Below are 26,015 nucleotides of genomic sequence, written 5' to 3'. Positions count from 1 at the left end.
AATTCTGGTTTTGGGTGGAGTGCCCAGTCTATACCAGGTATGGTACCACATATGTGTGATTTTCTTCCCCTTTTCATTCACTCTTTCTGAAATGGAGACCATCTTGAGTCTTTACTTTTGGAATTCTTCTGCCTGAAATGCCCTTTCCCTCTTTACCTGCTTAAAAGATTGATCTATTTTTCAACAACTTTATCAAATGCCTATCTGCCGTTTGACCTTTCCTGATCTCCCAATCAGAGGTAGTGTAGTTCTCTGACCCTGCCGATGCGGGACCTTTCAGTTTTATTGATTGCAAAGTGAAAAGAATGAGCCTTGATCTTTCTAACTCACAGGGTTGGGGTTTTTTTGTTTTTAAATTTATTTATTTATTTAAATAGTGTTCTTTGAATGCAGGGCATTATTGTTCTTGAATTCCCACAATTGCCTCACTAACTCTGTTTATAGTCTGTTGACATTAAGTTTCAAGTCCCTTGAGATCTGTAGGCTTTTTTTTTTTAAATTGTTTTAAAATATATAAAACCCAATATTTGCCAATTCAGCGTGTTTCACCTGTACAATTTAGTGATGTCAATTACATTAATTGTATTGTGCAACCCTCACCAGTAATTGTTGGCAAATTTTCCATCACTGTAAACAGTAACTGACTGCTTCCTAATCCACGACTCCTCCTTCAGCCTCCCTCCCACCCTCCGGTCCCTGGAGAAGGACATCATGCTTGGTAAAGTACCAAAAAAACAAAAAACCAAACCCATTGCCATTGAGTCAATTCTGACTCATTGAGACCCTATAGGACAGAGTAGAACCGCCCGATAGGGTTTCCAAGGAGAACCTGGTAGATTCGAACTGCTAACCTTTTGGTTAGCAGCCAAACACTTAACCACTACCCCACCAGGGCTTCCTGGTAAAGTAGAGGGACAGTGAAAAAGATGAAGACCCCCAATGAGATGGATTGACACACTGGCTGCAATGGTGGGCTGAAGCACCGCAACGATTGTGAGGATGGCGTAGGACCAGGCAGTGTTTCGTTCTGTTGTATTTAGGTTAGGGTCACTGTGAGTCAGAACTGACTTGACGGCACCTAACGACAATGACCCACTAATAAACTCTGATCTCTGTGCATTTGCCTATTTTAGACTATCTTACATAAATGAGATCGTACAATATTTGTCCTTTTGTGATTCAACTATTTTATTTGAAAGGGAAATGGAAGAGGAAACTTGATGAGATGAGGCAGCATGACAGACGGCCTGAACGGCTCTGGAAGATTCCCAGGAAATTCTCCTAGTTTTAAGGCTTTAGAGAGTTTCATCACACAGGAATTGATTTCAAAGGGTCCCACAGCACTGCTCTAACACCTCGGTCCTCCTGTTGTTAGACTCAAAGGAAAACTAGGGTGATTCCGGAGACAGCTTTGAACGTACAGACCTCAAAACTGAAGATCAGGGCTAATGTTCCTTTTCTTTGGGTCCAAATGCTTTGGAATTTGCTTCTTTGCAGGCATAATCTCACTAGCTATTGGTTTTTTTATTTTCAGAAAAATTTTTAATGGCAGCTTTATTGAGGCATAATTCACATACCATAAAATTCACCCTTTTTAACTGTTCAGTGCACTAGATTTTAGTATACTCAGAGACTTGCAAACATCACCACTGTGTAAATTTAGAACATTTTTGTTACACCCTGTCTTAGTCATCTAGTGCTGCTGTAACAGAAATACCACAAGTGAATGGCTTTAACAAAGAGAAATTTATTCTCTCACAATCTAGGAGGCTAGAAGTCTGAATACAAGGTGCCAGCTCCAGGGGAAGGTTTTCCCTCTCTGGGGAAAGGTCCTTGTCATCAATCTTCCCCTTGTGTAGGAGCTTCTCGGTGCGGGAAACTTGGGGCCAAAGGACACACTCTGCTCCTGGCGCTGCTTTCCTGGTGGTATGAGGCCCCCATGTCTCTCTGCTTGCTTCTCTCTTTTATATCTCAAAAGAGACTGACTTAAAACACAGTCTATTCTTGCAGATTGAGTCTTACCTCATCAACATAACTGCCTCTAATCCTGCCTCATTAACATCATAGAAGTAAAATTTACAACACATAAGAAAATCACATCAGATGACAAAAAAGGTGGACAACTACACAATATTGGGAATCATGGCCTAGCCAAGTTGACGTATTTTTGGGGAACAAAATTCAATCCATGACACTCCCCCTAGAGAAACCTCGTACCCACTAGCTGTCACTCCCCAGCCCCTGGCAATCACTAGTCTACTTTTTGTCTCTATGGATTTGCCTATTCTAGATGTTTCATATAATGGAATCATATAATATATCGCTTTTTGTGGCTGGCATCATCCTTCACCATCCTCACAATCATTGTTAGTTTGAGTCCATTGTTGCAGCCGTCTCCTCGAAGGTCTTCCTCTTTTTTGCTGACCCTCGACCAAGCATGATGTCCTTCTCCAGGGACTGGTCCCTCCTGATAATATGTTCAAAGTACCTGACATGAAGTCTCACCATCCTCACTTCCAAGGAGCACTCTGACTGTATTTCTTCCAAGACACATTTGTTTGTTCTTCTGGCAGTCCATGGTATATTCAATATTTTTCACAAACACCATGATTCAAAAGTATCAATTCTTCTTTGGTCTTCCCTTATTCATTGTCCAGCTTTCACATACATATGAGGCGATTGAAAACATCATGGCATGGGTCAGGCGTACCTTAGTTCTGAAAGTGACATCTTTGCTTTTTAACATTTTAAAGAGGTCTTTTGCAGCAGATTTGCCCAATGCAACAGTCATTTGGTTTCCTGATTGCTGCTTCCATGGGTGTTGATTGTGGATCCCAGTAATGAAATCCTTGAGAACTTCAATATTTTCTCTGTTTATCATGATGTTGCTTATTGGTGCAGTTGTGAGGATTTTTGTTTTCTTCTTATGTAGAGGTATAACCCATACTGAAGGCTATAGTCTGATCTTCATCAGTAAGTGCTTCAAGTCCTCCTCACTTTCAGCAAACAAGGTTGTGTCATCTGTGTATCGCAGGTTGTTATTCAGTCTTCCTCCAATCCTGATGCCACATTCTTCTGCATATAGTTCAACTTCTTGGATTATTTAGTCAGCATACAGATTGAACAAGTATGGTGAAAGGATACACACTTTTCCTGATTTTAAACAACACAGTATCCCCTTGCTCTGTTCGAACAACTGCCTCTTAGTCTATGTAGAGGTTCCAAATGAGCGCAATTAAGTGTTCTGGAATTCTCATTCTTTGCAATGTTATCCGTAATTTGTTTTGATCTACACAATCTTTCTGATATTCTCTGCTTTCAGCAAGATCCATCTGACATCAGCAATGATATCCATGGTTCCACATCCTCTTCTGAATCTGGCTTGAATTTCTGGCAGGTCCCTGTCGATGTACTGCTGCAACCAGTTTCGAATGACCTTCAGCAAAATTTTACTTGTATGTGATATTAATGATATTATTAGATAATTTCTGCATTTTGTTGCATCACTTTTCTTTGGAATGGGCACAAATGTGAATCTCTTCTAGTCGACTGGCCAGGTAGCTTAGCTGTTTTCCAATTTTCTTGGCGTAGATGAGTGAGTACTTCCAGCGCTGCATCTGTTTGTTGAAACATCTCAGTTGGTATTCTGTCAATTCCTGGAGCCTTGTTTTTCGCCAATGCCTTCAGTGCAGCTTGGACTTTTTCCTTCAGTACCATTGGTTCTTTATCATATGCTACCTCCTGAAATGGTTGAACATTGACCAATTCTTTTTGGTACAGTGACTCTGTATTCCTTCCATCTTCTTTTGATGCTTCCTGCATCATTTAAAAATTTCCCTTAGAATTCTTCAATATTGCAACTTGAGGCTTGAATTTTTTCTTCAGTTCTTTTAGCTTGAGAAATGCTAAGCATGTTCTTCCCTTTTGGTTTTTTAACTCCAGTCTTTGCACATTTCATTATAATATTTTACTTTTATCTTCTTGAGCTGCCCTTTGAAATCTTCCATTCAGCTCTTTTACTTCATCATTTCTTCATTCACTGTAGCTACTCTACTTTCAAGAGCAAGTTTCAGAGTCACTTCGGATATCCATTTTGGTCTTTTCTTTCTTTCCTATCTTTTTAATTACTTTTTGCTTTCTTCATGTATGATGTCCTTGATGTCTTCCCACAACTCCTCTGGTCTTCAGTCATTAGTGTTCAATGTATCAAATCTATTCTTGAGATGGTCTTCAAATTCAGGTGGAATATACTCAAGGTCATATTTTGGCTCTTGTGGACTTGTTATAATTTTCTTCAACTTGAACTTGAACTTGCATATGAACAATTGATGGTCTGTTCCACAGTTGCCCCCTGGCCTTTTTCTAACTGATGATATCGAGCTTTTCCATTGTCTCTTTGCACAGATGTAGTTGATTCAATTCTTGTGTTTCCCATCCGGTGAAGTCCATGTGTATAGTAGCGGTTTATGTTGTTGAAAAATGTATTTGCAATGAACAAGTCACCCGTCTTGTAAAATTCTACCATGCAATCTCTGGTGTCATTTCTATCACCAAGGCCGTATTTTCCAACTACTGATTCTCCTTTGTTTCTAACTTTCGAGAATTCCAATCACCAGTAATTATCAGTGCATCTTGATGGTATTTTTGATCAATTTCAGACTGCAGAAGTTGGTAAAAATCTTCAATTTCCTCATCTTTGGCATTAGCATTTGGTACGTAAATTTGAATAATAGTCATATTAACTGGACTTCCTTGTAGGTATATGGATATTATCCTATCACTAACAGCATTGTACTTCAGGATAGATCTTGTAATGTTCTTTTTGATGATAAGTGCAAAGCTATTCCTCTTTAATTTGTCATTCCCAGCATAGTAGACCATATGATTGTCTGATTCAAAATAGCCAGTATCAGTCCATTTCAGCTCACTAATGCCTAGGATGTCGATCTTTATGCATTCCATTTCATTTGACTTCCAATTTTCCTAGATTCATACTTTTTACATTCCACGTTCCAATTATTAATGGATGTTTGCAGCTGCTTCTTCTCATTTTGAGTCGTGCCACATCAGCAAATGAAGGTCCCAAAAGTTTGACTCCATCCATATCATTAAGGTCGACTCTACTTTGACAAAGCAGCTCTTCCCCAGTCGTATTCTGAGTGCCTTCCCAACTGGGGGGGGGGGGGTTCATCTTCCCACACTGTATCAGACAGTGTTCCATTGCTATTCATAAGGTTTTCACTGGCCAGTTTTCTCAGAAGTAGACCTCCACATCCTTCTTCCTAGTCTGGCTTAGTCTGGAAGCTCCGCTGAAACCTATCCACCTAGGCTGACCCTGCTGGTATTCGAAATACTGGTAGCAAAGCTTCCAGTATCACAGCAACATGCAAGCCACCACAGTACGACAAACTGACAGATGTGTGGTGGTCTCATTTATCTCGGTCTTCTTTAATTTATGTCAGTAATGTTTTCTAGTTTTCAGTGTACACATCTCACACTTCTTTTGTTAAATTATTTCTAAGTATTTTATTCTTTTTGATGCCATTGTAAGTGGAATTGTTCTCTTAATTTTATTTCAGATTGTTCATTGCTATTGTATAGAAATGTGACTGAAATTTGTATATTTATCTTGTACATGCAACATTACTAAACTAGTTTAATAGTTCTAGTAGTTTTTTGTAGATTCATTAATATTTTCTATAAAGAAGATTGTGTCATCTATAGATAGTTTTACTTCTTCCTTTGCAGTTTGAATGCCTTGTATTTCTCTTTCTTGTTTAATCACCTTGGCTAGAATCTTCAGTACAATGTTGAATAATAATGGTGAGAACAGACATCCTTGTCTTGTTCCAGATCTTAGAGGGAAAGCATGCCATTTTTCACCGTTAAGTATGTTAGTCGTGAGTTTTTTCATAGAAGTCTTTTATCAGGCTAAGGAAGTTCCCTTCTGTTTCTAGTCTGGTGCATGTCACTAGCTGTTGTTTGATTGCAAAGGGGAATCACAGAAATGGCAGTTTTGCTTCCCCCTTGAGAGTGTACAATGGTGCTGCTTAGCATGTGATGGTGCTATTCCCATAGCAAGCATAAACTTCCTTTTAGGTTTGAATTCAAACAAGTTTCTTGAGCTGAATCTCAACTTCTTGGGGGTTTTCCAATCCAAATAGAGGGTTTTTTTTTAAATTACGTAATTGTAACCCCTATGCCTGCACCATACCCCTACACTTCACCAAATATGGCTAGAGAAAATGCAAAAAGAGTGGTTCGTAACATTTCTAGCATCAGTCTCTGTATAATCTCTGCATAAATAAAGGGTATTTTCCTAGAACCTTTGTGACTACTAAGCATCTATTATGTGCCCAGTGCTTTGCTAGATACTGGGGACATGATAGCAGATGATGCAGTCATTATTCTTCTGTATGTAGTAATGGAGCCCTGGTGGCACAGTGGTTGAGGGCTTGGCTGATAACCAAAAGGTCGGCACTTCTAATCCACCAGCCACTCCTTGGAAACCCTATGGAGGGCACTATGAGTCGGAATCAACTGGACGGCAATTGGTATATAGTAATGATTAGCAATTGTATGTTTTCTTGTTTCAGAAACTCTGCTCTTGCTTAGCATGCATTGATTCATTTGATCTTCCTGTCAGCTCTGTGATAGGAATAATTATATATATTTTAAAAAGAAAGTTGAGTTGTAGATATGTTTAACAAGTTATCATATTTGAAGGTGGCAGACCAGATCTGTCAGGCTCCCAAATTTAAACTTTTAAACTCTATACCGGGTTGTTTCTTTCTCTTGTTCTATAGGAATATATGATCTTATTGCTGAGAAAAGAAATACTCAAATAAAACCAGAACACTAGAAAGACAAGTGATAAAAGTCTTGGGTAGAATCTATAGATTCTTGAAATGAGGATGGTGAAGTGGGGGCTGCTTGCAGTAGCTAGGAGAAGTCTCGTGAAGATGCTGAGCCTTGGAGGAAGACTATGGATCGACAAAGATTTGTACGAGCAGAATGGAAAGAGGAGGACTTCTGGGCTGGGGAAATAGCATGAGGAGAAGTGTGGAGGCAGAAGTGAGCTTGGACTTCTGGAAAGAGCTTGACTGGAGTGAGAGTTTCTGTCACTTATCAATGAAAGATCTGGCCTAGGGGGCAATTTTGGTCAGATTTTAGTGTGGGGAGGGTAACTGAATAGCACAACAAAGGGCTTAGATTTAGAACAGCATTTAATAATGGAATTAACTTACTGATTTTTGTTTGTTTTCACAAATTGTATCCATTGAACTTCTAGGCTTCTGAGGAGGTGATGTAAGGAGAAGGAAGGTGGCTGGTTAGATAGGATTCTGGCTCCCTAGCCCCACTTCAGGTAGAGCAGCTTTAAATTTAAATGTTGGGTTTTGGTTTAAGATTTTACTTAAGAATAGGGTTTTCATGCTTAAAAATGAGCTAGAAAACACTGAGTTATCCCAATAACCTTACTGTACAGATGAAGAAACATGGGTTTGAAGTTTCTTAATGCCAAGTACTTCAGTCAGCAAACATTATTGGCTGTCTATTATATCCTAAGGAGGCATTAGTGATTCAGTGGTAGAATTCTCTCCTTCCACGTGGGAGACCCAGGTTTGACTCCTGGCCAATATATCTCATGGCAGCCACTACATATCTGTCAGTGAAGACGTGACTGTTGCAATGATGCTAACCAGGTTTCAATGGAGCTTCCAGACTAAGACGGGCTAGAAGGAAGAGCCTGGTGCTCTACTTCTGAAAATCAGCCAATGAGAACTCTGTGGATCACAATAGTTTGATCCGCAACTGCTTATGGCAGCGTTTCGCTCCGAAGTACATGGGGTTGCCATGAGTTGGAGCTGACTTGATGGCAGCTCACAACAACAACATCATATTCCAGAGAAGATGCAAAGCTCTTTGCAGTGCAAAGACGAATGGCCCCTGCTTTCGATGAGATCATAAGGGATATAGATGCCTGGAAAGAGATTACAGACAACATGGGAACAGAGTGGAAGGAGTCCATCACTCTGCATGGGGAGGGCAAAATCAGGAAGGCTTCACAGAGGAGGGACACCTGGCTTCTGAGTCTTTGAGAATACATTGGAGTTTGCCAGGGAGATTAAGTGGAGAAGGGCATTCTAGGCAAAAGCAACAACATATATTAAGGAATGAAGGTATGAGAGAGTACAAACCAAGAACAGCAAATATTTCTCTAATTAAGAAAATTTGCCATTTATTAAACATTATTCTGTGCCAGGCATTGTATTAGGCGATTTACATGGATTATTTCATGTAATACTCTCAAGAATCCTACAAGATGGAACAGAAAACAGGCTTAGGATGGAGCAGTAATTTCCTAAGGGTCATGTAAGGTTTCACAGCTAAGGATTCACAGCGGAATTCAGGCAGCTTAATTCTAGATTTAGGGTCCTATGTGCGTTGTTAAAGGAGCCCTGGTGGTGCAGTGGTTAAAGCCTTCGACTGCTAACCAAAAGGTCAGCGGTTCAAAACTACCAGCTGCTCTGCAGGAGAAAGATATGGTAGTCTGCTTCTGTAGAGATTTATAGTCTTGGAAACCCTATGGGGTCACTATGAGTCGAAATCAACTCAATGGCAGTGGGTTTGGTTTGGTGTCTTTGTTAAAGCAGCCCTGGTGGCATGGTGGTTAAGTGCTTGGCTGCTAACCAAAAAGTCAGTGGTGTGAACCCACCAGCCACTCCACAGGAGAAACATGTGGCAGTCTGCTTCCTTAAATGTTACAGCCTTAGAAACCCTATGGAGCAGTTATACTGTCTTATTGGATCACTATGAGTCAGAATCAACTCGTCAGCAACGGGTTTGGTTTGGGTTTGGCACATTGTTAAGCAGTTTGGATCAGGGGTTCTAACTGGTTCATTTCAGTTCAAACCTCCTGCTGAGAATTTGTATTTCCACCCCAGATATACTGAATTAGAATCTACATTTTAACAAGATCCCCAGGTGATTCTTATGTATAATAAATTTTGAGAACCACTGCTCTTCTAGTGTTTCCCAGAATTGGTCCCTAACCAGCATCATTAGCATCGCCTGGGAACTTGTTAGAAATGCAAATTCTTAGCAGGGGTTTGAACCTGAATGAAGCAGTTCCGTGCCCTGGTTTGGACTTTATTCTCTAGGTCAGCGGTTCTTAAACTTGCATAAAAATCACCTGTTGGGCTTGTTAAACCACACATTCTGGGCTCTACCCTGGAATTTCTGATCCAGAAGGGCTGAGGTAGGCTCCCAGGATTTGCATTGCTACCAAGTTGCCTGGTGATTCTGATGCTGCAGGTCCAGGGATCCCACTTTCAAGAACCATTGTGATAATGAGCCACTGAGGGGTTTTAAGTTCGGGAGGAAAATCATCAGATTTGCATTTTGTGCAGGGCTCTCTGGACAATGAATGGGAATGAATTTCAAGCTGGATAAGAGAAGGCTCAATAAAATGGTGTGGGGGTGGGAGCAGAGAGTGTAACCAGAAAGAGCAGTTATGAGACGACCTTCTAGAAGAAAGAAGATGCTGGGATCAACCTCAAAGTAAGCACACAGGAAGATAATTTTGGTACTTAATAGCACTCAACAAGTGCTGAGAAATAATGGTAGTGGTTATAATTAATAACTAGAATCTATCGACACGGTGTCTGATTAGAAACAAGAGATGGAAGGATCGTAGAAGAACAAAAAGAGGCTTTAAGGTTTCCGTGAAGAGAAATGAAGTTGGGAGGATGAACTGTTTGTTCAGGTAGCTGTTTTGGATGTGACGAGTGGAGGCCCTCGTGTGGCGTAATGGGGAGAGATCATGTTGTAGCGGAAAGAAGACTAAAGCTGGTTTAGGAGATCTGCTTTCTAGACCTGGCTCCATCACTTTTTCTACAATTTTGGAGAAGTCACATACTTTCTGAGTCTCAATGTCTTCATCTGCAAGCAGAGTTGACAGTAATTCTCAGCCTGCCTATGTGAGATTGGAGGGTAAAGAATGAGAGTCTTCAACTCTATGGTGAGAAAATATTCCCCAGTCATATACCCACTGTCATGATTGAATTACGTCCCCACAAAATGTGTGTATCAATTTGGCTGGGCCATAATTCCCAGTATTGTGTGATTTTTCCCATGTGTTGCAAATCCGGCCTCTATGATGTTAATGAGGGAGGATGGGCAGTAATTGTGTTAGTGAGGCAGGATTCAATTTACAAGATTGGATTGTGGCCTGAGGCAATCTCTTGAAATATAAAAGACAGAAGTGAGCAGGGAGACAGGGGGACCGCATACCATCAAGAAAGCAGTGCCGGGAGTAGAGTGCGTCCTTTGAACCGGGGTACCTGCACAGAGAAGCTCCTAGTCCGGGGGAACATTGATGAGAAGGCTGACAGAGAAAGAAAGCCTTCCCCTGGAGCTGATGCCCTGAATTTGGACTTTTAGCTTACTTTACTGTGAAGAAATAAATTTCTCTTTGTTAAAGCCATCCACCTGTGGTATTTCTGTTGTAGCAGCACTAGATGACGAATACAGAATTCGGTACCCAGAGAGTGGGGTGCTGCTGTTACAGATACCTAAAATGTGGAAGAAGCTTTGAAACTGTGAGTGGATAGAGGAGCAGCAGCAGCAGAGAACCTGCATCAGTAGAGAAGTGGCAACAGCAGAGAACCGGCAGCAGCAGAACTAGGAGACCCGTGCCAGACGGCGCTGGAGCTGACCCATCGAGTGAGGGAGCTGAGTGCCTGTGCGCAGGAGGCTTCCTGGCGGAGTAGGGTGCCTCCAGGTACTTATTGGTGGAGCTAGGCTTGCCGACCCGTGGAGCGAGAGAGCTGAGGCCTGAGGAGCAGAGGGGCTAAGAAACCAGAAAACAAGCTGAAGAGACAAGGGGCACAAGAAGCCGAGCTGCCTTGGTCTCAAAAGGTATGGCCATGACCTCAGGGGTTTCAAAGGGTGGAGTCATGGCCTCTGGTGTTTCTAAGGGTGGAGTTGTCACTCCGTTGGACTAGGAGAATGGTGCGCCTAAAGCGAAGGGAGCAGAGTTGCCTTCTCAGGGGGCCTGGAAGGCAGAGCTGAAGCCCAGGGCCGAGGGGCCTTCACTTGGAATCCAGACTGTGGCCAATACCTACAGTCTGGAGGGTAGGGCTGTTGTGTAAATTGTCTCAGAGAACAGAAGATTATTTTCAAAGCCTTGAAGGCTAATGTAACGTGTTCTGCTGACTTGCTTGGTGCCTGTTATCCCTTCTTTCCCTCCAGTTTCTCCCATTTGTAATGGAAATGTCTAGCTTTTGCCAGTTCTGCCGTTGTACTTCGGAAGCAGATAACTTGTATTCCGGATTTCACAGATGAACAGGAATTTTTGGATTTTGGACTTGGAGTTAAGACTTTTGCTATGATATGATGGGGTGAATATGTTTTCCATGTTGCAAGGATGTGATTTTTTTGGGGGGGCCAAAGGGTGGGATGTCATGGATTGAATTATGTCCCCCCAAAAAATGTGTGTTATTAATTTGGCTGGGCCATGATTCCCAGTATTGTGATTTTCCCATGTGTTGTAGATACTGCCTCTATGATGTTAATGAGGGAGGATGGGCCTGTATGATGGGGCTGTATGATGTTAACGAGGGAGGATGGGCAGCAGTTGTGTTAGTGAGGCAGGACTCAATTTACAAGATTAGATTGTGTCCTGAAGCAATCTTGTTGAGATATAAGAGAGAGAAATGAGCAGTGAGACTGGGGGACCTCATAACATCAAGAAAGCACTGCCGGGAGCAGAGCGTGTCCTTTGGACCGGGGTCCCTGCGCAGAGAAGCTCCTAGTCTGGGGGAACATTGACGAGAAGGCCGACAGAGAGAAAGCCTTCCCCTGAAGCTGACACCCTGAATTTGGACTTTTAGCCTACTTCACTGTGAAGAGATAAATTTCTTTGTTAAAGCCATCCACTTGTATTTCTGTTGTAGCAGCACTAGATGACTAAGACACCCAACCATTCATGCTCACATATTATACAGTCACATTATAAAGCTGACTTAAAGATGAAAGTCTTCATGAGGCTCACACATGTTCTGCTGAGCCAAACTGTTACAACCTTTTTCCATTCACCAGGAAAGTTAGAATGCAGATTTTATAATAGCGAAAAAGAAATAGAGTTAGTTAAATTAGTTTTGAGTTTTAAAATGTTTTATTACAAGCTAGGAACAAAGCTAAACTATTTCCTGAGGGTAATTAAAAAAATAAACTTCAATGAATAACTGTATCTTCAATGTTTAAAGTCCAGTATGATGTTACTTTAAATCAACTGCCTGAGATGATTTTTTAAAACTTCTGAAAAATATTTTAAAGCTAATAGCCATATTCCCTTGTTTTAACTATTTAATTCTTCAGTTCTAGGGTGTTAGCAAATGGATACACAGCTATATATCTTATAATCCAGTGAAAACTTAAGAAGTGAGTTTACTGAGTATTTATTTGGTCATCTTTAAAAAAACAAACAAAACCAAACCCGTTGCTGTTGTGTTGATTCTAACTCATAGCGACCCTACAGTACAGAGTAGAACCGCTTCATAGGGTTTCCAAGGAGCGGCTGGTGGATCTCATACTGCCGACCTTTTGGTTAGCAGCCGAGCTCTTAACCACTGCGCAACCAAGATTTCCTTGGTCATCATAATCACTAAGTATTCATTAGCTTAGGAGTCACACTTAACACCTTCCTGTCCCTCAACCCCCATATGCAGTTTATTAACAAGCCTTTCATTTCCTAACTCTCCCACCTTTTCCGTCACCACCACACCGTCCTTATAGCAAGCTACCTTTATCTTTCGTCCGGTTCATTGCCAGACTCTCCAGACTGACCTGCTATATTCATTCTTGATTCCCTGCTATTCATATCCACACTGTAGAGAGATTAATGCTTCAAAATCTGATTATACCTCCACCTGCTTAAGTCTTTTAAAGGCTTTCCATTGTTTTTAGGATAAAAAGAATATAGCCGAACACGATCTACGAGACCCTCATGAACTGGCCTGTCCTAACCTCTCCAGCCTCATGTCACTCCATGCTCACTTTTCCTCTCCCTGCAGTAGTCAAACGAGACTTCTTTGCATCTCCTGGATGTGCTATGCCTCCACCCCACACAGAACATTCTGTCCCCCATCTAGAATGTCATTCCACCTCTCTTAATCTAATTGCATCCACCTACCCTTCAGATTACAGCTCACTTGAAGCTTACTCCACAAAGGCTTTCTTGGCCTCCCTGCCGAGGTCAAACGCGAACTACATGTTCTTGTAGCACCGTGTACTTCTGCATGCTTGTACTCACCACAGTTGTAGTTGTACATTTATCTCTGTGTGTATTTGATCAATATGGAGGGTATGATTCAGCTCCCTATGTGGTTCGAATTCTTAGGCCAATGCCTGGTAAGTATTGAGAGCTAATGGCTATTTCTGCAGTCATGGAATTGTCATAGCGGGAGGAGAATGTTTGGATGTGAGGGTTCATGCTCAGATTCCGTTGAGGGTAAACGTGAGGCATGGAGATCTATCATATAAAATGAAGTCATGGAACGATGTGACAGTGCTGATTTCAGCTTTCAATTTTATAATAACTAATAGCACAAATCCTGTTTGCATTTGACCAGGTGTATGCTATTCCTCCAATGGAGAAGCCCCTGGGGCCATCCATTAGCACTAGAACTTTGTTTCCATGGTTTAGATTCTTTTTATTTTATTTTTTATTGTAGTTTAAATTAAGTTTACATTTCAAGTTAGTGTCCCATACGAAAACTTGTACATACATTGTTATGTGACGCTAATTACTCTCCCCATACTGGTTTGGATTCTTACGTGGTATCTGCATGTCTGCAGCATTAGAGCTACTTTGTTCAATTAGCAGTCATAACTTTCTGCTCAATTTAGATTGGTAAATCCTTTTCGCAAAGACTTGCCCACTTTTTTATTCTGAATTTTCTTACTGTCCTCAAATAGAGAAGAATTTAAAGACAAGATCTGATTTTAAGTTTTAAAACAGAATAGGAAGAATATACGTGGGTGCTGTTTTCTTACTTTCAAAGTGTATATGGTCTTGTTAGCTGCCATTGAGTCGATTCCAACTCATGGCAACCCCCGTGTATGCAGAATAGTACTCCATTGAGTTCTTAAGGCTGTGACCTTTCAGAAGCAGATTGCCAGGCTTGTCTTCCGAGGCACCTCGGGGTGGGTTCATGGCCAACCTTTCAGCTAGTAGTTAAATGCTTCACCATTTGCGCCACCTGAGGACTGCAAAATGATACGCTGAAAATCGAGTGGTCAGTAATTGTCTAACATCATGGTTATAGAAGTACTCTGGAAATAAAGTAGGAAGTCAGGCCATGTTAATTCTGTAGAACGAGAAACTGAGGCATGGAAAGTTTCAATCAGTTAATGAAAATTCCATAATTACTGGGCAGGGGGCTTGCAAGAATGGCAGCCCTCAGTTATCTATCTTTCAAATCTCACTGTTAGTTAGACCTTGGGCTCTCTTATTTTAATCAAGGCTTGGGAGCAAGGATTCATAGAATCACAAACTGTGCATTTGTATAAATGCATCTACTGTATTGCAATTAAGCAATACACTGCTGCTTTGTACCGCTAGCAAAGTAAATAAAATACTGTTTTGCTGCTAACAGTGGGGAGGTGATTCCCATGGAGACACAACCATGGTTTGTCATTAAGAGATCTCAACTTTAGTGCCCAATTAATAGTGAATGCTATAAAATAATAGAGCAAGATTACATTATGAATCAAGCCAAGCAATTCAACACTCAGGGTATAAACACATTAACTCAGAGTAGTTTAATGTTCTATTTCCCCAAATGTCCTTATATTACTTGCACCAGAATAATCTTTTGTGCCAGCTCTGACTCCCAACTCCCCCTTTCCTCCACTCCCGAGACCTAATGAATCAGAATCTTGAAGAGTGAGATATACATATCAACATTTTAAGCAAGCTCTCAATAAAGTTCGAGAACCACAGAGTGATTTCTAGGCACTGAGCCTGTTGAAAGATTTATTTACAGTTCTGAGTTTTCTTCTGCCAGGGGGCAGTGTTCTCTGAAGTATGGCTGGATTAATAAACCATGCTGGAAGTTAATTTCTTCAGTCTGTCATACGGTTTATGGTTTACTGACCTAGCCACATGTGACCTTATATCAAAATCTTAAACATTGCATGTTATGGATTGAATTATGTCCTCCTAAAATATGTGTTATAAATCGTAACCTCTCTGCCTGTGGTTATAATCCCATTTGGGAATGGGTTGTCTTTGTTATGTTAATGAGACAGGATTAGTGTAGGCTGTGCCTTGAGTCAGTCTCTTTTGAGATATAAAAGAGATTAAACAAGGGAGTGAGCAGAGACAGGGTAAGGTAGCTGCCAACACACTCGGAGATCTCCAAGGAACCAGGAAACAAGCTGAAGAGATGAGGACATTCCCACAGAGCCAACAGAGGGAGAAAGCCTTCCTCTAGAGCCAGAGCTCTGAATAGGGACTTCTAGCCTCCTGAACTGTGAGAAAATAAATTTCTGTTTCTGAAAGCCACCCACTTGTGGTTATTTCTTTTATAGCAGCACTAGATAACTAAGGCACAATAGCAGGTGAACTTTCTTCATTTTTCTTCTTTTTTTAATAAAAGGCTTTGGGCTATATTCCAGTCTCTTCCTTCCTTCCTTTCTATGGTACAAATATATGTAACAAAATATTTGTTGTTTCAACATTTTCTACACGTGCAATTCAGTGACACTAATTACATTCCTCATGTTGGTATTCGTGTCCTTGTACTTGAGTTTCCAGACTTACTTTATGCATCATCAGGCTTTTTGGTTTTCTCGGCTCTAGATGTTGTTGTTGGGTGTTGTTGAGTCAATTCTGACTCTTAGCCACCTCATGTGACAGAGTAGAACTGCCCCACAGAGTCTTCTAGGCTGTAATCTTTACAGGAGCAGATTGGCAGGTCTTTTCCGCTAGTGGGTTTGAACTGCTGACCTTTTGGTTAGCAGCCAAGTGCTTAACCGTTTCACTACCAGGGTTCCTTCAGTTCTGGTTAATTAGGGGTAATTGTCTTTTGAAGTTGATTTGATGCCTGAGTTAAAGACTTCAATCATCCTCTTGACAGTTAATTTATAATGATATCTTGTAGTAACATTATGGCTAACTATTGTTAGATCGTGTATGTGTGTGTGTGTGTAAGAGAGAGAGAGTGTGTGTGAGAGTGTAAGAGTGTGAGTGAATGAATTTCTTATGCACAATGACCTGGTAGAAGATATAAGTCTTTGGCAGGACACTTAACAGAAATAGTGACTGAGCTTAATTCTCCGAGATGATGGGTAAAAAGTGCGTGGCTATTAAATTCAAGGCTTTTTCCCTACATGGCTAGTTAATGGATGATGTTCAGCTTCTGAGCTCCAAATTTTTTTCAAGAGGAGCCTTCATTGTCCTCAAGTTAGGTTTCTACAATCAAATATCAAAGTCCAAAGTAGTTGGGTTATTTGGCAGGGGCTGGGGGCAAAAAGAAGGCTAGTTTCGAGAACATTGGGAACACTGTGGCATTGAGTGACATCACAGGATTGCTTTGATATTGTCTTTTTTGGCTTATATTTTCCCCCTTTTTATAATAGGCTTTCATCTTGAAATTCAACATAAATAGTAGAAAAGTCTTCCATGGGGTTAACATCTTTTATAAGCCTTGCTAAACACCCAACTCCAAATCATTTCAGTATGGCATACACACTAAAAGAAGGGATAGAAAAAACCTTAGATAGAAAAAATCCATAAGCCTGCTGTGTCTGCAAGACTGGAACACTAACAGGATTTTAGAAAAGCAACTTAAAGTTTGGCAGTATATTTTCTTCAAGTAGTCGTTACTAAATTCTAGAATATATAATGAAACCCAGGCCTACTGTGCAATCCACCCTAAACAAGTCCTTGCTTTTGTGCTGTCGTATTTTCTCTGAGCAGAGCCACTGCTCCGTTAGTGATTTGTTGCACGCTAAATCCTGTATCTGTTTATGCGCACAAACATGCGCTGTGCGAGATTGACGGCCACCGGGCCCGGTGAGGGAAAACCACAAACAAGCCTTCGCCCCTCAGCTGAATCCTAAAGGCGAACAATGTTGAAACAACTTTCAGATATAGACGCCTTGATTTTCCTTTTTAAAGTGTCATGGTTGGCAAATTGCTTAGTGAAAAGACTTTAAAACTCACAGCAGCCTCAAAGGACACGGTGTTTGGTGGCTAGATGATAATTGAACTGCGGAATGACTAGGGAAACAATTCTTTGAATCTGAATTCTCATTGCCATTGTGATTTCCTTCCTAAATTCAATTGCTAATAGAGCTTCCCCACCCCACACCCCCCTCCTCCGCCCAAGAGACACCCCTCCCCCCCAAAAGCTGACAGCTTTTTCAGGAAGAAGAGGCAGAAGCTAAAGTTGTTTGTCCCTCCTCATGGGCAGAAGGACTTTATGCTGCTTAGCTGGCATTCCCAGTAATTTGATAAAAGTTACTTCTCTACGCTCTAAGAACAACATGGGGGAAAAATAATACTATCTCTTGTGTTAGTTACAATCTTGGGAGATTTCATCGTGAGAAATATTTGAGGAGTCAGGAGGCACTGAGAATGTGGCAGAGAGGGACAGGGTCATTTAAACTGCCAGAAAAATAAATAAATGGGAAAGACAGGGAAAGTTGTTAGGTTTATGAATTATAAAACTTTCCTGGTTTAAAAAAAAAAGTTGGGAGGTTGACTGCATTGAATAACTACATTGTAAACCTTAGAAGCTTCAAGCTAGTTGAAATCCTGCTACAGCTCTGTTTCATTTTGATCCGGTAAAAGACATTTGGTTTCTTTTTTAAAACTGTTTTTGTGAGGGAAGGAAAATGAGCATGCATTGGTATTGGCCGCAGCAACATAAGAAAGCCTCACGTTGCCAGCGGAAACCACATGAAAGTGGCTGTGTGTTAGGGGAGGGCCCAATAAGGGGGCGGGGAGAATGAGGGTGATGCTTCAGCCTCTTCTGCTCCGTGCTGCGATTTGTGAACACACTGTGATGAAATCAAGCCTCGGACAAATCAGAGGAGCCTGTCAACCTCCCAGGTGGGATTACTTGTAGTTAATCGTCTGAACTCGGCGCCCCAAAGCAGTGCATTCAGTGTAAGGAAGGAGGACACGCTGCGAGAGGCTTTCCAAGAATCCTCTGAGATGGCCAGGAGAAGCTCTTTCCCGTCGCGTCAGGTAGGGGAACAATGGAATGACAGTGGAAATGCTTGACCTTCAGGACTGGTTTCTTAACGATTTTGAATTTTTTTGTTTTAAATTACTGTTTAGCTGTATTTGGACTAAATCAAATTATATGAAGGCAATTCAGATGACTTCAACATCACCACCTTATCTCACAGCTTCCAAAATGCCTCATAAAGTGCTGTCTTAATCAAAAAACAAAACAACAGCAAAATCATCAGGAAACCCTATGGGGCAGTTCTGCTCTGTCACATGGAGTTACTATGAGTCGAAAGCAACTCTCGGGCACCTAACGACAACCAAAGGTGTATTTGACAACTTGATCTCTATTCCCTTAGGTGGTATCCCTGTTCACTTTTGCCATTGGAGTCAATATCTGCTTAGGGTACACAGTAAATAGAAGTAAGAGAACAGAAGGATGGGACGAAGGCCCTCCTACAGGTAAGTGTAGCAACTATTCATATTTTAACCCTTTAAAAATATTATACAACAGATAATCAATATAAGCTCATCAAGAAATTCATCTTTAGGATGAGCTTGCAGTTAAAACTAATTTAGTCCCAGATTTCTCTGGAATAAAATGAGCTATGTGGATAATTCCGGTGAGAGAATGTGGTTTTCATTAAAGAATGTTTATGATTACATATTCATGATAACTGGCTATTTAAATTTTTGTACTGTGAAATTTATAAACGTTTAGAGAAAGTAAAATCTCCTTCTTGTTATAGACCTCTCATGATAAAATAGAAGTAACGAGAACAGGTATTGTTTTAATGTTGGAGATACATGAGTCTGATTTGTTGCCATGTGATAGGATGCAATATTTGCCACCAGAAAGTTCTGCTCTAGGAAAAGGAAGAATGGAAGTGAAAAAGGCAGTGACTGGCAGAAATTTAAGACTCTAAGATTAAGATTTACCTAGAATAGGAAAAAGCTTAGAGATAGGTGCTTAAAAGAGATTGCAGGGTTGAGTGAACTCATTGTTTTTTCTTTTGGCCTAAGGAACGTTACCTTGACTTGACTAATAGAACTGAAGTGAAAGCGTTTCCTTTACAATACACTGCTCCATAAGCAATGTGGGAATTCTTAGAAAGGAGCTCCTTGTGCATACTAAGGGGGCTTAGCTGACCGAGTCTTAAGTAATGAGTTGGTTAATTTCCTGGAAATTGGAGCTGCTGATGGTTTTATGAATAAAAATTACGTTTTAAGTAATGGGTACTCTAGGGGGCAATATTTTCTTGACTTTCTCTGACATCCCAGCATGTTTATCCACTTTCCTGTGAATTTCACGTTTCTCTGTATTTCTTGATTTGATTGCTGTCTGTTTAGCAAGCACGAGCTTTTGTTATTAACCAAGTTATGATACAGTCATTGATGGGATACTAAGTCTTCCTTACATCAGGTGAGTTAGTTTTGAGTCATGCCAGCGGGTTGAAAGATATTAGAAATGGGTTAGTGAGTCGAAGTGGGGTGTGATTGGGATGCGGAGTGAGAAAATAGATTGTAAAAATTGCGGCCCCAGGCAGCCATATGGACAAAATGAATTGTCATTGTCTTTTTTTTTTTTTTAAATAATATTTTATTGTGTTAAGGGTGAAAGTTTACAGAGCAAATTAGGTTCCGTTTTTAACAATTTTTATACAAATTGTCCCATGCCATTGGGTACAATTTTTACAATGTGTCAGCGTTCTCATTATTTCCACTCTGTTCTGTTCCATTGATCTAGCTTCCCTTCCCCTCCTTGCCTTCTCATCTTTGCTTTTGGTTAAGTGTTGACTGTTTGGTCTCATACAGTTAATTGTTTAACGGGGCACATTACTCACGGGTGATATTGTTTATTTTATAAGCCGATCTATTACTTGGCTGAAAGGTAATCTGCAGAAATAGCTTCAATTCCAAGTTCAAAGGGTATCTTTGGACAATAGTCTCAGGGGTTCCTCTAAGTATCAGTCCGGCAGGTCTGGCCTGTTCTGGGTTTTGTTCTGCATTTTTCTCCCCTTCTATCTGGGACCTTCTGTTGTGTCCCTGGTCAGAATGGTTGGTGTAGTGGTAGTCAGGTACCATCAATTTCTTCTGGTCTCAGGTTAGAAGAGGCTGTGGTTCATGAGGGCTATTAGTCCCGTGGACTAGTTTTTTCTTTGAGACTCTGATTTCCTTGATTCGCTTTTGCTCCATATGAGTAGAGACAATAGTTGTATCTTAGATGGCCTCTCGCAAGCTTTTAAGACCCCAGACGCCACTCACCAAACTAAGATGTAGAACGTTACCCCAGACGCCACTCACCGAACTAAGATGTAGAACGTTACCTTTGTGAACTGTGTTATGCCAATTGACTAAGTTGTCCCCCGATACTATGGTACCAAGCCTTTTAACTCAGTAAACCAATCCTGCAAATTGTTTGGATATGTCTAGGAAGCCTCTGTAGCTGTGCCCCTTACGTGGTTTGGTACGTATGTGGGTATATATGCAGCACACACAAATGTGTATATACGTATGCCTATAGATACACCTACACATGCGTGTGCATTTACTCTCATATACCTTCCTATGCACGTATATGCATCCATATTGACCTGCATAACCACACACACATTTTTTGGTGGTTTTTACTGTTGTTGCAAAATTGTATATAACAATTACTGAAATTGTCCCTTATTCTTGTGTACTTTCTAGTGTTTTTATTTACCTTGGTTAAGTTGTGCTGACTTCACCCATATTTGGGATTGCTTTTCCCATCACTCAAAGCAACAAGTGTCTACTATCTAGAAAGTGATTCCCACTCCCCCACCCCCATCCCCATCTCCCTTCCATCCCTGGTAGCCAAGAAAGAACTTTGTCTATATCTATATGTCTATATTCTATGTCTATATAGTGGGACCATACGATATTTGTCTTTTTGTGATTGACTTATTTCATTCAGCATAATGTCCTCTAGATCCATTCATGTTATAAGATGTTTTGAAGACTTCATTATTCTTGATAATTGCATAGAATTCCATTGTATGTGTTGTTGTTAGTTGCGTCAAGTCGGTTCCTACTCATAGTGACCCCACAATCGTTATGCTTGAGCCCATTGTTGCAGCCACTGTGTCAATCCATCTCCTTGGGGGTCTTCCTCTTTTTCTACTTTACCAAGCATGATGTCCTTCTCCAGGGTCTGGTCCCTCCTGATAACATATCCAAAGTATGTGAGACAAAGTCTTGCTATCCTTGCTTCTAAGGAGCGTTCTGGCTGTACTTCTTCCAAGACAGATTTGTTTGTTCTTTGGCAGTCCATGGTACAGTCAATATTCTTCGCAAACACCGTAATTCAAAGGCATCAATTGTATTGTGTTTCAGATTTTTGTTTGTCCATTCATCCATTGATGGGCACTTAGGTTGTTTCCATCTTTTTGCTCTTGTGAATAATGCTGCAATGAACATAGGTGTGCATATGTCTGTTCATGTCACTGTTCTTATATCTCTAGGATATGTACTTAGGAGTAGGATTGCTGGATCATAAGGTATTTCTATTTCTAGCTTTTTGAGGAAGTGCCATACTGTTTTCTATAGTAGTTATACCATTTTACAATCCCACCAACAGTGTATAAGAGTTCGAATCCCCTCACGATCTCACTAGCGTTTGTTGTTTTCTGTATTTTTGATCACTGCCAATTTTGCAGGGGTGAAATGTTGTCTTATTGCAGTTTTGATTCAAAATGAATTGTCTTCTGTTGGGAGGGAGAAGAGAATGGATTGCTGGCTGGATAATACTGTTTTTATTGGTAACAAATTCTGTCTTCAAAGGCCTCTTCTTGTTGCAGACAAGTATAACTCCTATTGACACTGACCATGACTGCATAGACCGAGAATCAGATAATTAGTACAGTCATGTGGGCAGGCTAGCAGGTCAGAGTGTACTGCTGGTGCTTTTCCCTGCACCATAAAAGGAGCTGTTGTCCTGCTTTGTCTTCATATATTTTGTTGTTGTTAGGTGCTGTGGAATTGATTCCAACTCAGGGTGACCCCATGTGTGCAGAGTAGAACTGCACTCCATAGGGTTTTCAAGGCTGTGACCTTTCGGGAGCACATCGCTAAGTCTGTCTTCCAAGGCGGCTCTGGGGGAGTTTGAATGGCCAGTAGTAGTTGAGCAATTAAAACTATTTGCACTACCCAGGTTCTGCCTTAATATATTACTTCAGCTAAAACAGGTATTAGGAAAATTACATATTGTTTAATGAATGTATAAAATTGAGCCACTCATCGTTTTCAAAGTTAACTTTATTAGAAAACAATCATGCACATTCTAGACTGGCAGCCTGGCAAACTGATTTCTCTCCCTCGATCCCCATAACTTGCTATGTTGTCTTGGGCTGGCCATTTGTGAAGTCTGTTTCCTTAGCAGTGTATGAGGGGCAGGCCTAGATGATTGCTAATTTTCTTCTAGATTAAAAAAGGTCTGTTATCCTCTGTATTCTGTTTCTTTGCCTCTTGAATTTTTGAGAACTTGAAAAGTCTAGACCAGATTTATTAACCCTTAAAATATTTTATTTATAATATTTTTCCACGTTATAGGAAACTGTTATAAGAACGAATGAATCAATGCTACTTTTGATTATAATAATACTAAAACAAATTGTTATAAAATCTAAGTCATCATGAATATACGATAAAATATTAGCTTCTTGAATTATTATTTAATTAAATCATTGATTAGTTTAGGCCTTTGTGGTATCTTTTAAAATAATATAAACATATACCTAAGTGAAGCTTGGTCTTGCAATGCAACACAATTTCAGTCTGAGTTATAGGATTTTGGTAAGCCTGCACAACATTTTTTTATTTTTAATTTTTCTTTTGATGTCACTTACCTGCTGTTTAGTCACTGGGATTGATTTCTCCTGAATAAGGACCACAGATGTATTTTGGAAACTGGTAAAAGCACAATGTCAACAATTTTAAGCATTTTTATCCTTTTTAATCCTACATGTGCCTAGGAAGATCTTTATGCAAATGATACATTTAATTGGTTATCCTGACTGTTGGCAAAGCGCTCCCATTAGAAAACACTGGGTGAATTCTGTTAGAATAAGACACTCGGAGGAAACGTGGTCACGCCCATTTTCAACAGCCCTTTTAGGCTCCAAAGAAATCCTGGGAAGCTCAATTGTTCAAGGTTGCTTCAATAGAAGAAACATAAAAGATATTAATAAGTGGCCAACTTCAGGCTGATGAGCACAGGATCCTCCATTCAGAAGCATGCTGCTTCTTGTTTCGTAAACATTGTAGCTTTTCAGAGTCCTCAACAGTAGCTGAGAATGTTCTGCACATATACCTACCTTTGCTGCTGTACTATGGACTAGGGTGTTAGTTTCAAGGCTGTGGCAGTGCAAACAAACTGTTATAATTAATTAACTAGCACACTTTTTAGTGGGATTTATTGCTAGCACCTAGAGATCTATTGGAAGTAATGCTGGAATAGGATTTTTTCTACTAAATTATGAAAAGTCTATAGATGTTTAAATAAAATTTGAAATAAGCATAGATGATTACAGTTCTGCTGGGTAAAGGAAATGCACTAAAGTAAATTAGATGGCTGGAATAAATTTTCCAAGAGAATGTAAATAACAACGCAGTTTGACGCCTTTGTCTCAGACACCTAATGTGGCTGATTTGATTTGCCTTTAAAACTTTGTATCTATACTAGTGTGTGCACACTCGTGTGTGTACATTTGTGTGTGTTTGTGGATTATAGGAGTGTGTTTTACTAATGCTTGGTACTCTTCATACTCCTCCTTCTCCAGGTGGAAGTAGAATATCCATCCCCTTTCAAGTTCTAGGCAGTTTACTACTTGAAAGACAAAGGGATATTTGTGAGCTCGTGAATAGATGGTTCACGGAGACTTGAAAGTTCATCCAATTCATTATCATTTTTAGTAGCTTGAAAGGGAAGTGTAAAAGTATGTGAATGAAATTCATGGGTAAATATGAAATGAAGAGTGTTGCTAACAACTGTATGAGTAAAGCGTTTCTTTCTGAATCATAGAGAACACAGAAAATGGTACTAGGAATGAGAAGGCTTATGTTCATTTGATAATTTAGTAGCTTCATTTGACAATGAAAAACTATTTAAGCAGTGGAAGAAGAGAATATAGGAGACTGTAGAGTTGACAGATATATAAGCCATTACTCTGAGAGGAAAACTATCTCATGAGTAATATTATGTCATACGACTTTATGCTAACTCTGCTGAAGAAATCAGGGGGAATTTAACTCAGTGCAATGAAATTACCTGAATTTGAATCTAAGGAGGGCATGGACTTTTTCCATCCTTAGCTAAATGCAGATTTGGTGTAGTGGTTTTTCATACGTCCTCAAACTGTAGAGTCCTCTCTCCTGTTTGCATGCCTAGAAATCTCAGTCTTCAATAGAATTTAACATAGATTCTTTTGTTTTGTTTATAGTTGTAGTTTAAGTGAAAGTTTACATTTCAAGTTAGTCTCTTATACAAAAATTCATACATATGTTGTTATGTGACCCTAATTGCTCTCCTTATACTGTGACAGCACACCCCTCCTTTCCACCCCTGATTTTCCATGTGCATTCAACCAGCTCCTAACCCTCTCTGACTTCTCATCTCACCTCCAGACAGGAGCTGCCCATTTAGTCTCATGTATCTACTTGAACTAAGAAACACACTCTTCATGAGTATCATTTTATGCCCCACAGCCCAGTCCAATCTTTGTCTGAAGAGTTGGCCTCAGAAATTGAAGAGCTGGCCTCAGAAATTGTTTTAGTTCTGGGCTGACAGAGAGTCCGGTGGTCATGCTTTCTGGGGTTCCTCCAGTCTCAATCAGACCATTAAGTCTGGTCTTCTTAAGACAATTTGAGTTCTGCACCCCACCTCTGTGCTGCTCCATCAGGGACTCTCTGTTGTGTTCCCTGTCAGAGTGGTCATTGGTGGTAGCCAGGCACCATCCAGTTCTTCTGCTCTGATGAAGTCTCTGGTTTCTGTGGCCCTTTCTGTCTCTTGGGCTACTACTTTCCTTATGTCTTTGGTGTTCTTCATTCTCCTTTACTCCAGGTGGTTGAGACCAATTGATGCATCTTAGATGGCCGCTTGCTAGCTTTTAAGACCCCAGATGCCACTCACCAAAGTAGGATGCAGAACATTTTCTTAATAAACTTTAGAATTTAACATAGATTGTTGAATTGACAAAAATCAACAAGTCTTCCCAAATCAGATCTTTTAAAGAAACTTCTAAAATTTGGACCCTCTGAACCAAGATTTGAAAAATGCTTTGTTAATGAAAAAGATACTGTAGATTTAGTCAGATGATCTAAATTTTAGCCAGGTCTTTGCTAGCTAACATTAGGTCTAACCAGTAACCAGTTGACTCCGACTCATGGAGACCCCATGCATATGTGTCAGAGTAGAACTGTGCTCCATAGGGTTTTCACTGGCTTATTTTTTGAAAATAGATTGCCAGGCCTTTCTCTGAGTTGCCTCTGGGTGGACTGGGACTTTTAACTTTTTGGTTAGCAGTCGAGCATGTTAACTATTTGTACCAGCCAGAGATTTTTTTTTTTTAAATTGTACTTTAGATGAAGGTTTACAGAACAAATAGTTTCTCATTAAACAGTATACATATTGTTTTATGACATGTCACCAATGTGCCTTCTCTACCTTGAGTTCCCTATTAGCAGCTTTCCTGTCCCCTCCTGCCTTCTAGTCATTGTCCCTGGACTGTTGTGCCCCATTAGTCTC

The 26,015-nt window shown here is 40.3% G+C and overlaps 1 protein-coding gene across 1 annotated transcript in view; it reads left to right on the top strand.

The window, feature by feature from the left end:
• The first annotated feature begins 18,002 nt into the window (after positions 1–18,002).
• Positions 18,003–26,015, top strand: part of ENPP2 (ectonucleotide pyrophosphatase/phosphodiesterase 2) — an 89,006-nt gene continuing 80,993 nt past the window's right edge. Inside the window, exons 1-2 of the mRNA XM_023728168.1 lie at positions 18,003–18,262; positions 18,607–18,709. Coding sequence (XP_023583936.1) covers positions 18,230–18,262; positions 18,607–18,709 — 136 coding nt within the window. The 5' untranslated portion in view covers positions 18,003–18,229. The remainder of the gene's footprint in view (positions 18,263–18,606; positions 18,710–26,015) is intronic.

Source organism: Trichechus manatus, unplaced genomic scaffold, assembly GCF_000243295.1.
Source record: "Trichechus manatus latirostris isolate Lorelei unplaced genomic scaffold, TriManLat1.0 scaffold00022, whole genome shotgun sequence".
Taxonomy (NCBI): Eukaryota; Metazoa; Chordata; class Mammalia; order Sirenia; family Trichechidae; genus Trichechus; species Trichechus manatus.
Note: the sequence above shows the minus strand (reverse complement) of the source record. Positions and strands in the feature narration are given on the sequence as shown.